Source organism: Indicator indicator, chromosome 6, assembly GCF_027791375.1.
Source record: "Indicator indicator isolate 239-I01 chromosome 6, UM_Iind_1.1, whole genome shotgun sequence".
NCBI classification, from domain to species: Eukaryota; Metazoa; Chordata; class Aves; order Piciformes; family Indicatoridae; genus Indicator; species Indicator indicator.
The window spans coordinates 2,675,737-2,691,820 of NC_072015.1; the positions used below are offsets into that span (position 1 = coordinate 2,675,737).

The window sequence follows — 16,084 nt, forward strand, 5'->3', positions numbered from 1 at the left end:
GAAAGAAGAAAGAAAGAAAGAAAGAAAGAAAGAAAAGAAAGAAAGAAAGAAAGAAAGAAAGAAAAGAAAGAAGAAAGAAAAGAAAGAAAAGAAAGAAAGAAAGAAAGAAAGAAAGAAAGAAAGAAAGAAAGAAAGAAAGAAAGAAAGAAAAAGAAAAAAGAAAGAAAGAAAAAAGAAAGAAAGAAAGAAAGAAAGAAGAAGAAAAGAAAGAAAGAAAAGAAAGAAAGAAAAAGAAAGAAAGAAGAAAGAAAGAAAGAAAGAAAGAAAGAAAGAAAAGAAAGAAAGAAAGAAGAAAGAAAGAAAGAAAGAAAGAAGAAAGAAAGAAAGAAAGAAAGAAAGAAAGAAAGAAAGAAAGAAAGAAAGAAAGAAAGAAAGAAAGAAAGAAAGAAAGAAAGGAAGAGAAAGAAAAAGAAAAAGAAAAAGAGAAAGAAAAAGTTTTCACCTCATTATTAAAGGCACAAAAAGCCTTTTATTGTCTTTTTCACTGTGGCTAAAAACCTTTTACCAGAGGTTTCTAGGCAGAGAGGGCGAATTACTGATTTCTTGGACATCTTAACTCATTCCTATTCATTCACATTGACTTATCGATGAAGCAAACTCCTGACTAAAGACAACACCTAGTTCTCAGAGCTGAGTTTTCTTTTAATTCCCAAAGAAGAGAGAGTAGGCCACTTGATGTGGTAACAGAGACATGAATTTCACTAACACTGAGCAGGTTACAGGCGACTTTCTCCTCACTCTCGATCGCTATCCTCTCCCCCGTACATATCCGCCAGTTTTTTAAACCGAGGTCCCCAGTCACTGAGGTAATCATAATCCTGGTTAGCCTCCGTGGTGAGAGATTCCAGGGAGCTGAGGGAATTCGCTATGGAATCATTTCCCTCGTAGGCATAGGTTGCTAGTGAATCGTAAGGAGGGGCAGCTGGGTCTGAATCATTCTCCTTTAACCTCCTATGGATAAAATCTTGGACATCGATATTTTCCCAAAGAGGCGCAGTCCGCCTTATCTGGAATATAGTTTCTGGGATAACATCCCTCCTCATCTTGCTTTCTTCCCTCGCTTCTGGATTTCTCAGTGTGCCAATGTCAAAAGCCTGGGTGTCTTCCTCCCCACCTCCTTCATCATTGTAGGTCACGATGTTGTCCCGAACATCGTCCTTGGAGATGATCAGAGGTTCTTTCTTCCTCTGCTTCTTGAGAGCCGTAAACAAGACAACTAATACTGAAAGGAAACAAAAGAGGAATGGTAGTAGTAGTAGTAATAATAATAATAATAATAATAATAATAATAATAATAATAATAATAATAATAATAATAATTAATAATAATAATGAAAAGGTAGTTAGAAATTAAATAAATCAGCATATCTGTTGAACTGGGGAAAAAAAATAAGGCTGAGATGGGATTTTTCATATGAAAATAGAGATAAAACCTACCACCAAGTAGTTAATAAAGAAAGATAAGGAGTTACTAAGGAAAATAATATTAATGTATTTATAGCAGCCGAAACTTCTGTTTTGATTTTATTTTCTAATTTTTTTTTTTTTGTCCTAAGCCTATGGGAGCAATGATTAAAATAAGATCTATCTGAAATGCATAAACAATTAAGTTTTACTGCTTGACTGTCCCTTTACTGTGCTCTGGTGAGACCTCACCCAGAGTACTGCATCCAGATCTGGAGCCCTCAGTGTAGGAAGGACGTGGACCTGATGGAGGAGGTCCAGAGGAGGACCACAAAAATGATTAGTGGGTTGGAGCACCTCTGCTACAAGTATAGGCTGAGGGAGCTGGAGGATTCAGCCTGGAGAAGAGGAGGCTCCAGGGAAACCTAATAGTGGTCTTCCAGTACCTGAAGGGGGCTACGAGAAGGATGGAGAGAGACTGTTTACAAAGGCCTGCAGTGATAGGATGAGGGACAATGGCTTCAAACTAGAGAAAAGCAGATTTAGATTGGATGTTAGGAACAGGTTCTGCACCATGAGAGTAGTGGAACACTGGAACAGGTTGCCCAGGGAGGTGGTTGAGGTCCCATCCCTGGAGATATTCAAGGTGAGGCTGGACAGGGCTGTGGGCAACCTGATCTAGTTGAGGATGTCCCTGCTGAGTGCAGAAGGACTAGATGACCTTTGGAGGTCCATTCCAACCCAGACCATTCTACAATTCTGTGATTCTATAATTCTAAGCTGATGTTAAAAAGCAGACAAAGTCTTAAACTACAACATGCTGCCATGGATATTTTAATTTTGGGAAGCAGTGCCTTCCTGGCAGTCACTAAGGGAAATGCCATCAAGTGTAGCTGAATGTCCTTAGCAAAAGCAATTCCCATTGTTGATTGCAAGTGATTCAGGCACTCCTTCTGAAAGTGGGATCTACAGGTCCTTCCGAAAAGAAGAACCTGAAGCTCTTCAGCTATCAACATTATTAAAAAGATACTTTTTTTTTTTGCTTTAATGACTAAAAGAAAATCCAATCTTTGCTACTCAAGAGTGTCCAGCAGATCGAGGGAGGTTCTCCTCCCCTTCTACTCTGTCCTGGTGAGACCTCATCTTGAGTACTGTGTTAAGTTTTGGGCTCCCCAGTCTAGGAGGGACAGGGACCTGCTGGAAAGCATCCAGTGGAGGGCTATGAAGATGATTAGGGGACAGGAGCACTGCCTGGGGAGGAGAGGCTGAGGGACCTGGGGCTTTTTACTCTGGACAAGAGAAGACTTAGAGGGGATTTAATAAATATTTATAAATATCTGAGGGCTGGGGGTCAGGAGGGAGGGGACAGGCTCTGCTCACTTTCTCCCTGTGACAAGGGACAATGGATGCAAGCTGCAGCACAGGAGGTTCCACCTCAACACAAGGGGGAACTTCTTTGCTGTAAGGGTGACAGAGCCCTGGAGCAGGCTGCCCAGGGGGGTTGTGGAGTCTCCTTCCCTGGAGAATTTCAAGGCCTGTCTGGACGTGTTCCTCTGTGATCTGAGCTAGATTGCATGGTCCTGCTCTGGCAGGGGGGTTGGACTCGATGATCTATTTGGGTCCCTTCCAACCCCTGACATCCTGTGATCCTGTGTGGTTTCTTTTCAAAAACTTGATTCCCCTAGTTTGAGAAATGTTAGTTGAATAACTTTTCCTTTTGGAGAGGTGAGGATTGACTCAAAACCAAAGCTCTACAGAGGGAGATGAAAGGCTGAAGTAAATACATTCTTCTGCCTAAGTGCTATTGAATCCAGTAGGATTTCAATGCCTAAATGAATTCATAAATCTGACCCTAGGTCCAGTAGTTGCAGTAAATAGGAGAGGCCAGCAAGACCTTCTGCAGGTGAGGCACGACAGTGGTTGCTGAGCATTGTTGCTGACCTTAGGGGCAAAGACTTTACTCTGAATGATTTGAGTGCTGGTGAATAGAAGGGATGATTGGATATGTAAGTTTGTTGCTTCCTTCTTGGCAAGCTCTGCTTTACCAGGACAGGTGGAAAGGCAAAGAGGTTTTCCACAGAGCTTGTCTGCAAAGTAGAGATGATGGCACTTGCAGGGAGACACTTCCCTGGAAAGCCAAGCATGCAAGCTGCAGTTCTTATGCTCATAACACAAAGTTAGGAGCTGGAATTTATTCTAACTTCTTCATACATCACCTCACCTGTCTGATGTTTCTGCTCTCCAACTGCCCATCTGAGTTCTGTGCTCACAATTTATTTAATCAGCTGCTCTCACTACCACTTTCAAGCAACTGAATGTTTCTCTTCTATGCTTTTGAGCTTAATATTTCCTGGGTATAAAAATTAGAAACCATTAATGATGAAATAGCTAGCATAATTGATATTTATTTGTTTCCTTAATCACTGAGAAACATATCACTCAGCTTCATGAATATGATTTTAAAATCCTGAATCTAAATGTAGATCTGTTTGTAAGATAAAAATATTACTCAAACAAGCATGGAAACTGAAAATTACCCTAGATGTTCAAATGTGTTTAATCTAAATAATGTTGATAATCTCATTTTCCCCTTCCATTTGGCACTGGAGAGGCCACACCTTGAGTACTGAGTTCAGTTTTGTGCCCCTCACTCCAAGAGGTGCTGGAGCATGTCCAAAGAAGCAACCAAGCTGGTGAAGAGCCTCGAATACAAATCTTACAAGTAACAGCTAAGGGAACTTTGGTTGTTTAGTCTGGAGAGGAGGAGGCTAAAAGGAGGCCTCCTCACCCTCTACAACTACCTTGAAGGAGGTTGGATACAGATGGGGGTCAGTCTCTTCTCACATGCAACAAACAAGAGGACAAAGGGAAACTGCCTCAGGCTGTGCCAGGAGAGGTTCAAGCTGGATGTTAGGAAAAATGTCTTCACAGAAAGGGTTCTGAAGCATTGGAGCAGGCTGCCCAGGGGGGTGGTGTATTCATCAGCTGGAGGTGTTTAAAAGATGGATTGATGTGGTGCTGAGGGCTGTGATTTAGTGCTAGTGGCTTAGCAGTCGTGGTGGGATTGTGAGCTCTAGGTGAGGGACTGGACTTGATGATCTCATAGGTCTCTTCCATCCTCAACAGCTCTATGATTCTATGTCACTTTTCACACATTCTTCTGAGCAGCACTGATGATGAGCAGACCGTTGTAGGTTTCTCACCCATCCTCCCAGATCCTTTTCCATCTCAGAAAGCACTTGTCCTGAAGTGAGCAGACCTTTGCCTTGCCCATTAAACGTTTGGTTACTGGTTCTTACCTAGCAGGATGATGATGCAAAGGAGAATGGCCACCAGTGCCCCCGTGCTGAGGCCAGCAGGGAGGAACAAGGCCTCAGCACTGCAGGACTGCATGTTGCCATGGCTGTCACAGGCACACACTCGGATGGTCAAGGTGCCAGTGCTGCTCTGGATGGGGTAGTCATTGTCAAAGATTAGGATTGGCAGGAGGTAGGTACTCGTCTTACTGCGGCTGTAGCCGTTTCTTCTGGTCATAATTCCTGCTGTGTTATCTGGAACAGAAAAAAAAAACATAGAAAAAAGGATGAAGTATTATTTCTTTTTTTGTCCTGGAGGTGTGTGGAAGGGGGAGGGTCTGGGCAGGAGGTTACCTTTGTTGTCCACAATGGAGAAGTTTGGCTGAGCAGCAAATTCTGGCACCAGCTCAAAGAAAAATCTGTGTCCTCGTGGGGGCTCGTCTCTGTCCACTGCACTCACAGTCTGTATCAGCTATAAAGAAAACAGCATTTCAGCAGGGTTTAGAAATCTTGGGTTGGAATCAAGGTCTCTGCTTTCCATGGTGAGCAAAAATCTCATCAGCCTCTATCTGAAGACAGACACTGATGCACTAAGCCAAATATTCCTCCACACACATGCAGGAGAGTTTAGAGTAAGTGAATTGTTGGTTTGTTGTTTAAATACCTAATGGAGGAGGACACAGGGGCCCAGTCCTCACTGCAGGACAGCCATGTGCATTGATTTGCACTCAGTATCTTGCAGCTGTACAGCAAGAACTGCCCTTCTGACTAAGTCATAAACCTGCTGTGGCCTCATGTAGCAATGACACAGAGCAGTGTGTAAGCCAATTTTGTACTGGGTCTAATTCCCAGTCCACCTTATCTACTCCTGCTGCACTGGTAGGACACTTGGTTCTCCTGAAATAATAAACAGAGACACTTTACTCCCTCCCAAATTGAAACCTTTGGCTGTTGAATTTAGGAGCTACCCTAACAAGGCAACTCAACTTGGAGGGAGCCCAGCACAGGGCCAGTGTGGCTTAAAAGGAGAGGCTTCAGCAATGCATTTGGATTGCACAGGCTTTCCTATTGCACCAAAACATGCACCTGTGTGTACTCATGTGTATGTAGGCACACACACAGGCACACACACACACACAGAGCAATTTGTCTCTTCCTATCTGCTACCAGGCTGATAAAGGCTAGGTTGACCATGAGCCAGCAATGTGCTCTTGTGGCCAAGAGGGCCAATGGTAGCCTGGGGTGGATTAGAAGGACTGTGGTCAGTAGGTCAAGAGAGGTTCTCCTCCCTCTCTACTCTGCCCGGGTGAGGCCACATCTGGAATATTGTGTCCATTTCTGGGCCTCTCATGTCAAGAAGGAGCTCAGGGAACTGCTTGAAAGAGTCCAGCAGAGAGCCACAGAAATGCTGAAGGGAGTGGAACATCTTCCTTAGAAGGAGAGACTGAGGGAGCTGAGGGCTCTTTAGCTTGAAGAAGAGGAGCCTGAGAGGTGACCTCATTCATGTTTGTAAGTATGTGCAGGGTGAGTGCCCAGAGGCTGGAGCCAGGCTCTGCTCAGTGATGCCCAATGGCAGCACAAGGGGCAGTGGGTGGAAGTTGAGGCATAGGAAGTTCCATGGAAACAGGAGGAAGAATTATAGGGTGAGGGAACAGTGGAATGGGCTGCCCAGGGGGGCTGTGGAGTCTCCCTCTCTGGAGATATTCAAGACCTGCCTGGATGTGTTCCTGTGTGACCTGCTCTAGGTGCTCCTGCTCTGGCAGGGGGGTTGGACTGGATGAGCTTTTCAGGTCCCTTCCAGCCCCTAATATTCTGTGATTCTGTAAGGAAAACAGCTGCATGAACAAGGAAGTAAAAGCTACCTGTGTAAAAGAGCAGCTGTGGTTTGTGAAAAGACTTGTGAGAGATAACACCATGCCAGGTTACATGGGTCATAGTAATTCTAGCCAGCCACATGAATGACTGCTGTGCCCTCTGCACTTCCTAGTGGCTATCAGCCTGGAAAGTGATCCCTACTCCACCTTGGCTTGCAAGGACACGTTTTGAATTCAATCAAAAGATGGCAAAGCCTGGCAGAATGAGAATGGGAGGAAGTTTCAACTGAGGATGCTGCAGCTAACTGGAGCAATTTCCTACAACACCTAAACATAGAGGCAGAAAGAGCTCAGCAGTCAGATTTGTTTCTTTCAAAGCCATGAGGGAGCCAATGACTGCCGTGAGGTTTGCAGCGTGTAGGGCATCTTGAAACCCCACAGACATCAAAGCCATTCATTATCAAAGACTTATTTTGCAGACTGTTTTTCTGATATTTCCAGGGAAAATACAGCATGACTCCTTCAAAAAAAAAAAAAAAAAAAACAAACCAAAAAAACCCACAAAAAACCCCAAAACCTACAGTAATTGACAAGTAACACTGAGAGGTTTTTAAGCTTTGCAGCAATCGAGTGAGAAATGCCTTTTTTCTTATGTGCTTCCTCTGAACATCAGCTTGAGGGACACAGTTAATTTTTGGAGGACATTTAGCATCTCTGAGGATGGAGCAATGTGCTAGACAAGCATGATCATAGGGCTACCAAAAATAAAATGTTCTTCTTACTGTATCACTCAGGAATCTGCTGCTGCTTGTGTTGTACTGCATGAGTCATTGGCCCATTTTTTCCTACTTAATTTTGGGGTGCAGTGAATAATATCAAGTTGGTATAGGCAAATCAACAGTAAAGAACTCTGAGTTTGGCTCATTGGCTTCCTTGCAGCTCCTTCTAAAGCAAATCCAAGTTTTTTTTAAAATCATTTTCCTTCTATTTTTGAGGCATAACAAAGAACTTAGGGTAATGGATATAAACTACAGCACACCAAGGTTCTACCTTAACATGAGGAACTTCACCACTGAGGGTCACAGAGTACTGAAACAGGCTCCACAGAGAGGTTGTGGAGTCTCCTTCTCTGAAGACTTTCAACACCCATCTGGATGCATTCCTGTGTGACCTGCACTAGATTCTATGGTCCTGCTCTGGCAGGGGGGTTGGACTCAATGATATTTGGAGGTCCCTTCCAACCACTAACATCTTGTGATCTGTGAGCCTGTGAGCTTGAAAGGCAATTTGTGAACATCAGCCTTGTACAAGAGGATGTGCCTATGCTGAAGACAGGATTATGCAGTTTTGCCAAGTGTGATTAGAACAAGAACTAAATTTATAAGTTCTCTTCACTTTTAAAGCATTTGGTGACCATTACTCTTTAATTTATTTATTTTTTATTTTTATTTTGTAAGTTTTAGCTCTCTCTCCCAACTTAGCCAAGTCCCTCCTTATGGCAGTCCCTCCTTATGTTCAGTACATTTATGAGGCTCTGATTGTGCCAGCATTTTTCCAATGTCCTGTTGCTTTTCTTTTTGCCATAATATTCCTTTGAGAGTGGTGCCACAGAGGAGACCAGACCAGATGCTTGAGTTTAGTTTTGAAGTTCTTATTACAAAAAGTGTAATATAGCTACCAAAAATAAGTACTCCTGATAAGACTAAACTATTCCATTATAAGAAGAAAATTTTCTTCTCACTTTTTCAGAAGTTTGAAAAGATGGAAGAAGTGTAAAAGTACCAAAGAGAAGAAAGAGAATTGGAATAAGTGATAACATTTGTTCAACTGCTTGCTGAAGAACTCAAGGAGAAAATATCCTGTTAGAATAGCTGCCAGAAACTGCAGCTAAGTAGCTTGGGGCTTTTTGAGATGTCATCAGTGGGATGGTTGTAGGATCTGGATTTGATTCCCTTCAAGTGCAAATCACATGGAGGACAATTGTTCCAGGCATAGAAGGACGAAACTACATTGAAAACTTACTCTTGAGGGGAAGGTTAAAAAAGGAAAAATAAAAATACAACAAACCACCTCATCACCTGCTCTAACTATTGGCTGCATATATTGAGAGCCAGTTGTTGTTCCATCAGGAAGGGTGGGAGAGTGAAAGAACAATGAGAAAGGATGTTAGGCAAGTGAAATTTTCCAAATGAAAGGCAAAAGGAAATTAGAAATAGTATTTAATTAAGGTTTTGTTTGTTTGTTTGTTTGTTTGCTTTTGGTTTATAGGTAGACAGCTGTAAATTGAGCACATTGAGTTATGATCAGCAGGAGTTTAGAGAAGGATCTCTGATGTTGTCAGGTTTATGAGGTGCACTCTGCCCTGCTGAGACCACAGCTGCAATCCTGTGTCCAGTTTGGGGCTCCCCAGTTCAAGAGAGACAGAGACCTGCTGGAGAGAGTCCAAGGGAGAGCCAGGAGGAGGATTTGGGGACTTGAGCATCTCCCCTGTGAAGAGAGACTGAGAGCCCTGAGGGCTGTTTAGTCTGGAGAAGAGAAGGATGAGAGGGGATTTCATCACTGTGTATAAATATCTGAGGGGTGGGTGTCAAGTGGAGGGGGCCAGGCTCTTTCTGGTGGTGTGCAGTAATAAGCCAAGGAACAATGGGTTCAAACTAGAACACAGAAGATTTCAGCTCACCATGAGGAGAAACTTCTTTAGAGTGAGGGTGACAGAGCCCTGGAGCAGGCTGCCTAGAGAGGTTGTGGAGTCTCCTTCTCTAGAGACTTTCCAAACCAACCTGGATGGATGCACTCCTTTGTGGACTACCCTGGGTGATGCTGCTGTTGGCAGGGGGGTTGGACTTGATGATATTCCAACCTCTAACATTCTGTGATTCTGTGATTCCAGGAAAACAACTTTTACCCAAATATATTTCAAGCATATCAAGATTAGAGAAGACTAAAACCATTCCCATTTTTTTTTTCCTTCCCTAAATCCCCAGGGAAATGAGCACAATTTGGAAAGCACAGCATTGTTGTCATTCTTGTAGGGATTGTGTGTGGATCTGCTTGTGAATTTCAGTACATTTAGAGAAACACTCCTTAGTGGTTCTTATTGGGGAAACTCAAGTTTTTAGGGACCACTTGTCTGTCAGGGTATTGAAACTTAGTCACTGACATAAAGTTTTTCTCCTTTGCATTGAGGGCAAAGTGCTTATTGCAACAAGACAGTATATAGATGGTTGGAGGTGGTAGAATGTGGACCCTGGGATAGCCGGATTGTTAGGGCAGGCGGGTGTATTAGTGTTGTGGAGCGGTATTGGGGGGGTAAGTGGGCATGGGCGATGATAGGGGGGGGGTGGGGACGGGTGGGGAAAGAGGAAGGGGTGGGAGGGGGGGGGGGAGGGGGGGGGGGGGCGGGGGCGGGGTGGGGAGGGGGGGGGCAGGGGGGAGGGGGAGGGGGGGGGAGGGGGAGGGGTGGGAGGGGGAGGGGGAGGGGGAGGGGGAGGGGGAGGGGGGAGGGGGAGGGGGCAGGGGGAGGGGGAGGGGGAGGGCGGGAGGGGGAGGGGGAGGGGGGGAGGGGCCGGGGAAGGGGCAGGGGAGGGGCAGGGGGCGGGGAGGGGAAGGGGGAGGGAGGGCGGGGAGGGGAAGGGGAGGGGGGGACGGGGGCAGGGGCACGGGTGGGGACGGGGACGGGGGAATGGTCGGGACAGGGGCACGGTGGACTGTGTGTGCCGGTGCATTTTCCGTGGCCGTTTCCCTTTGCCTTGTTCCCTGTTCCTTCCTGTTCACCTGTTTCCTTTTCCTTTCCCTTTTCCTTTTCCTTTCCCTTGTTCCTTTCCCTCTCCCGTTTTCCTTTCCCTCTCCCTTTTCCTTTCCCTTTTTCCTTTTCCTTTCCCTTTTCCTTTTTCTCTTTTTCTCTCTTTCTGTTTTGTTTGTTTGTCTCATGGAATGGCCCAATTATAATCCTGTTTTGTGATGTTTTCTTTTCCCCTGGATACTGTGGTTTTAAGGCCATGACTTATACCAGAATAAAAACGGTGACTGTAGTTCATGTCAGGCTATTTTACCACCATTCAGGCTCGTCTCTGAAAAGGTAATTGGAGATGAATAGGCTGCCTAGTAACAGATCTCTTACACATGTCTAGTATATCCCTAGGTGTAGCCTGCTGTCCAGTTTTCTTCAAGCTGTTTTAAAGACAGAAAGTGACTAAAAGCTAGTTGAGGGCATTCTGAAATAACAACAGTCCTTTAGCACTTCAGAGCACACCCTTATTGTTTCTGAGATTGCATCTGTGGATATGGAGAGCTGCAGGAGTAGGAGAGTTGAGTTGCAGGTTCAGCCTTGAGACTACCTCTAAAAGGAATAGAGGAGCCATTAAAGCAGCCATTAAGCTTGTAATGCATTTTTAACAGCACAGAGATCAGCACCACCTAACCACTTTTTTTTAGACAGACTTTTCAGCCTGTGCTGACTTGGCATGCCATGTGAATAAAGCAGAGCTGCACATTACCTCCAGAGTACACACTTTAAAAATACAGAGGCATGCTTCAGACAGATTCTGGAAAGGCTCACAGGAGAAATCTGAACAAGTTGAGGCTTCTGGGTGGGCAAAATGCTATCTGCTTTCAGATGACAGATTTCTATTAGCAAAACAAAATTTGAGACAAAGAAAGTGGCTGCAAGATTGTCTGCTACTGCTTCTTTGCAAAACAGCAGCATATCAGTGGTGGCTGAAAGGCAATTTCCAACCCTTTTTTCATAATTCCTTCTTTGAAAATTCACTATAAATGTGATGGCTTGATGATGCCTTCTGCTCTGGAGCCCTCAAGAAAGGAAGGATGTGGACATGATGGAGGAGGTCCAAAGGAGGGCCACAATAGCAATCAGGGGGTCAGAACACCTCTGCTATAAGGACAGGCTGAGGGAGCTGGGGGTGTTCAGCCTGCAGAAGAGAAGGTTTCAGGGAGACCTAATAGCAACCTTCCAGTACTTGAAGGGGGGCTACAAGAAGGATGGAGAGAGAGACTGTTTGCAAAGGCCTGCAGGGACACGATGAGGGGCAATGGTTTCAAACCAGAGAAGAGCAGACTTAGATTGAATGTTAGGAAAATGTTCTGTACCAGGAGAGCAGTGGAACAGGTTGCCCAGGGAGGTGGCTGAGGCCCCATCCCTGGAGATATTCAACATGAAGCTTGATAGGGCTCTGGGCAACCTGCTCTGATTGAGGATGCCCCTGCTGAGTGCAGAGGGGGTTGGACTGGATGAGCTTTGGAGGTCCCTTCAAACCCAGACCATTCTCTGATTCTATGACTCTATGATTCTATGATTCTGTGATTCTGTGATCTTGAAGGCCATTTCCAACCCTAATGATTCTGTGACGCTCTGCTAATGGCACTTTCAGAGGGATCTGAAGTTTGTCTGCTGTTGTATATAGTGCAGTTTCTACGCTTTGAAAGGATGCGATTGTCATCTAACATGAAAATTGTACTTCAAGTCTCAGAAATAAGACCAGTGGAGACAGACATTGTTAAAGTAGAGATACAGGAGCAGCTGCTGCATTTTGTTGCTTCTGGTATGTGATTATAGATATGCAGAGGAGTAGGTCTTCAATCCACTGGAATCAGTTGGGCTTCTGTCCTTGTTGCATTATGCTCCTAGTTAAACCTGAACATTGTACAACAGTGAAATTTCTCAGGTGTCATTTATCTCCTTTCAGCTGCTTCTGAGATAAGACTTAAAAAATATCACTAAGGACATGAAAAAGGGATGTTTGAGACATTTTGCTGTTGTTTGGGGTTTTTTGGTGTTTTTTTTTTTCTGAAGTAGTGAAGGTGGAGAACAGAACAAACTCTATGTCTTGCAGCACTGGCTTTGTCATTCTTAAAATTTATTAAGCTTGGTTTTTTGTTGCCAAAGGAACAAATACCTCAAGGAATCTGGAAAGGTCTCACCACTTTGTCCACAATAAACTATGAAAAAGTTGTGAGAGAGTCTCTCTGCTTTTGAGAAGCATCAGCAGGTAGCAGTGTGTAAATACTGTGGGGGGAATGATGGAAATGCAACTTTTTGTTTCCCTTTTCCTTCCTGGTGAGGCCAATCACTAAGTAATGGTGAATGTATTAATCACAGAATTACAGAGCATTACAGGATGGAAGGGACCTCAAAAGCTCATCCAGTCCAACCCCCCTGCCAGAGCAGGATCACCTATATCTGATCACATTGGAACACACCCAGACTAGTCTTGAATTTCATCTCCAGAGAAGGAGACTCCACAGCCCAGCTGAGCAGCCTGTTCCAGGGAAATAATTCTTCCTTCTGTTTCCATGGAACTTCCTATGCCTCACCTTCTACCCATTGCCCCTTGTGCTGTCATTGAGCATCACCAAGCAGAGCCTGGCTCCAGCCTCTGGGCACTCACCCTCCACATATTTATCAACAGCAATGAGGTCACCTCTCAGGCTTCTCCCCTCCAAGCTAAAGAGCAGTAGGATGAAGATTTTGTAGAAGAATTTGGAATGGCTGATGTTCTTTAGAAATTAAGTACTAATACACTTCCTCTGTGTCAAGCATATAGAAGTGTCTCAAAATCAAATCAATCCAGCTGCCAGTGGCTGCACCTCTCTGAATATTGTGGCTTGAGTGGTCACACAGTTCAGACACAATTCTGTGTGATGCTGGTGCAGAAAGAAGCTTCCACCACATGTGTAAGGTTTTGATCTTGACACTTTATGCCTGAAGAAATGTTCTAAAATGCCCACCACTTAGCAAAGCTTCATGTCTGGTAAGGCAAAACAGTTTGGTTTTTCAAGTCTTGGCTCTGTTCCACAAACATGTTGGCAGTTTTAAAGCAGGACTGCATGCTTATCAGATGTTGGAATATTCTGCCTTGAACTCCCAACTCCTACTTCAAAAGAGAAACAAGCTGTCAGCATGAGTCTCTCCCAAAATCAAACCTCCTAGAGGAGGCAGCTGCAACATATAAACAGCTTGTGACTGATGGTTAGCAATGGCCACATGAAAAATGTGATCTCCTCCTGCTCCATCTGAAAAAGGGAGTATGGAGACTAATGAAAAGAAAAATCTACCAGCTTGCAGAATCAGAAGCAAACCCTTTCTGTGTTCTGATGTCTGAGAGCCCCTGAATGGCAGGAAAGAATATTGCCTCCCTGTAGATAATAGGAAGCCAGGTTTGTTGCCTTAAATATTGCTGTTGAGAGGTGTTGAAATTAGCCAAATCGTTACCAGCAAATGGTTCTGTTAAAGCATTCTTCTTTTCGAGTAAATATTCCTGGTTTCCATGGAGAGGACTCATCCTCTAATCCAGCAGAAAAGACCCAATTAATTTTCGTGACAAGGGCATGAGAGGACTGGTATCAGAGCCTTCCCCGCAGCAGTCCCTGGGGCCCCAGCATGCCATTAAGGGATTAGGGATTTCTAAATTGGGTGAGAAGGAAGCTGCATTGTGTTTGTTTCTTTTATCTCTAGCCTGTGTTTGTTAGCCAGTGAAACAGGACTTGATTGGTGACCAATCTGTTCCAACCTCCTAATGAACAGAGCCCCACCTCTGGTGATAATGTTTCTCCCCAGCCATATCATTGTTGTTTGGAAACAACAGCAAGGAAAAAAAGAAAAAGGCAGCAGGGGAGGAGGAGTGGATGTAGGATTCTCTTTCCTCTGACCCTCCTAATGCTGTCTGAAAAACACCCTGAGTGCAGCCCCTGGTATCTGCTGGTGTGGGGAATGAGAGTGGCAGAGAGCGATGTTTGATCATTCTAATTCCTGAGGCAGCTGAGATTTACAGAGTGGTGTGATTAGTAGCTAGGCCCAATTAAAAAATTATAAACTGCATGTATTTATCTCCTCAGCCTGACTCTCCTTCAACATGCACCAGATGCAGAAGCACTGCTGTGGTGTGTCAGGAAGCGAGAGTGATTCCAATAAGACAGATGATGCAGGTTGTCTCTGAAATCATAGAATTTAGGTCTGGGTTGGAAGGGACCTGAAAGATCATCTAGTTCCAACCTCCCTACCTTGGACAGGGAGAGCTTCCACTAGCCCCTGTTGCTGGATGCCTTGTCCAACCTGGCCTTGAACACCTACAGGGAGGGGGCAGCCACAACCTCCCAGGGCAACCTGTTCCAGTGTCTCCCCACCCTCACTGTGAAGAATTTCTTCTTAATCTCCAGTCTAAATCTTCCCTCCTCAAGGCTTAATCCATTCCTCTTCATCCTATCCCTACAAGCCCTTGCAAAAAGTCCCTCCCCAGCAGTCTTGTAGGCCTATTTCAGGTACTGGAGGGCTGCTAAAAGGTCTCCCCAGAGCATCCTCTTATCAAAACTAAGGTGATGGAGCAATAAATGACACAACATGATGCTGTATCCTTATTGTATTATAGGGAGACAGTTAAAAATGAACAATGCAGGCTGCCTGGAACTTAGCCAGAAAATGTTCAGGTTTGTCTCTCTATATTCATTGCTGATTTTAGGCACCACAACAAAAGTTGTAGCATTGCTGGCTGACGATGAAAAACTCTCCAGGAACCATCAGTGAGGGCTTGCAGCTCAGAAAGCAACCCTGCAGCAAAAGAAGTGTGACCAGCAGGACAAGGGAAGTGATTCTGACCCCCAAGTTCTGCTATCATGACACCCCAGCTGGAGAACTGCATCCAATTCTGGAGCACAAAGCACAAGAAGGATGTGGAACTCCTTGACTGGGTCCAGAGGAGGCTACAAAGATGATCAGAGCCCTATAGGGACAGGCTGCAAGACCTGTGACTGTTCCCTGAAATTCTATTACCTGAAGGGGGATGCAAGAAAGCTGGAGAGGGACTTTTTTTTACAAGGGCCTGTAGTGATAGGGTGAGAGGGAATGGATTTAAGATGGAAAAGAGTAAATTTAGACTGGAGATTAGGAAGATATTCTTTGCAGTGAGGGTAGTGAGACACTGAACAGATTCACAGATTCTTAGAATCAGTCAGGGTTGGAAGGGACCACAAGGATCAGCCAGTTCCAACCCCCCTGCCATGGGCAGGGACACCTCACACTACAGCAGGCTGGCCACAGCCTCATCCAGCTTGGCTGCAAACACCTCCAGGGATGGGACCTCAACCACCTCCCTGCACAACCCATTCCAGGCTCTCACCACTCTCATGGGGAAGAACTTCTTCCTTATGCTCATTCTGAATCTCCCCACTTCCAGCTTTGTTCCATTCTCCTCAGTCCTGTCACTACCTGAGATCCTAAAAAGTCCCTCCCCATCTTTCTTGTAGCCCCCTTCAGGTACTGGAAGGCCACAAGAAGTTCTCTTGGAGCCTTCTCTTCTCCAGACTGAACAGCCCCAACTCTCTCACTGTCCTCATAGGAGTGGAGCTCCAGCCCTCTGCTCATCCTGGTGGCCCTTCTCTGGACATGTTCCAGCAGGTCCATATCCCTCTTGTAATAGGGGCTCCAGAACTGGACACAGAGCTCCAGGTGTGGTCTCACCAGAGCTGAGCAGAGAGGGAGAATCCCCTCCCTTGCCCTGCTGGCCACACTTCTCCTGATGCGGCCCAGGCTCTGCTTGGCTCTCTGGACTGCAAGTGCAC

The 16,084-nt window shown here is 45.0% G+C and overlaps 1 protein-coding gene across 1 annotated transcript in view; it reads right to left on the bottom strand.

Annotated features, from left to right (window-relative positions):
• Positions 1-734: 734 nt before the first annotated feature.
• LOC128967741 (cadherin-9-like) overlaps positions 735-16,084 on the bottom strand; it is a 91,745-nt gene continuing 76,395 nt past the window's right edge. Inside the window, exons 9-11 of the mRNA XM_054381947.1 lie at positions 5,055-5,172; positions 4,704-4,955; positions 735-1,222 (exon numbers count right to left, since the gene is read on the bottom strand). Coding sequence (XP_054237922.1) covers positions 735-1,222; positions 4,704-4,955; positions 5,055-5,172 — 858 coding nt within the window. The remainder of the gene's footprint in view (positions 1,223-4,703; positions 4,956-5,054; positions 5,173-16,084) is intronic.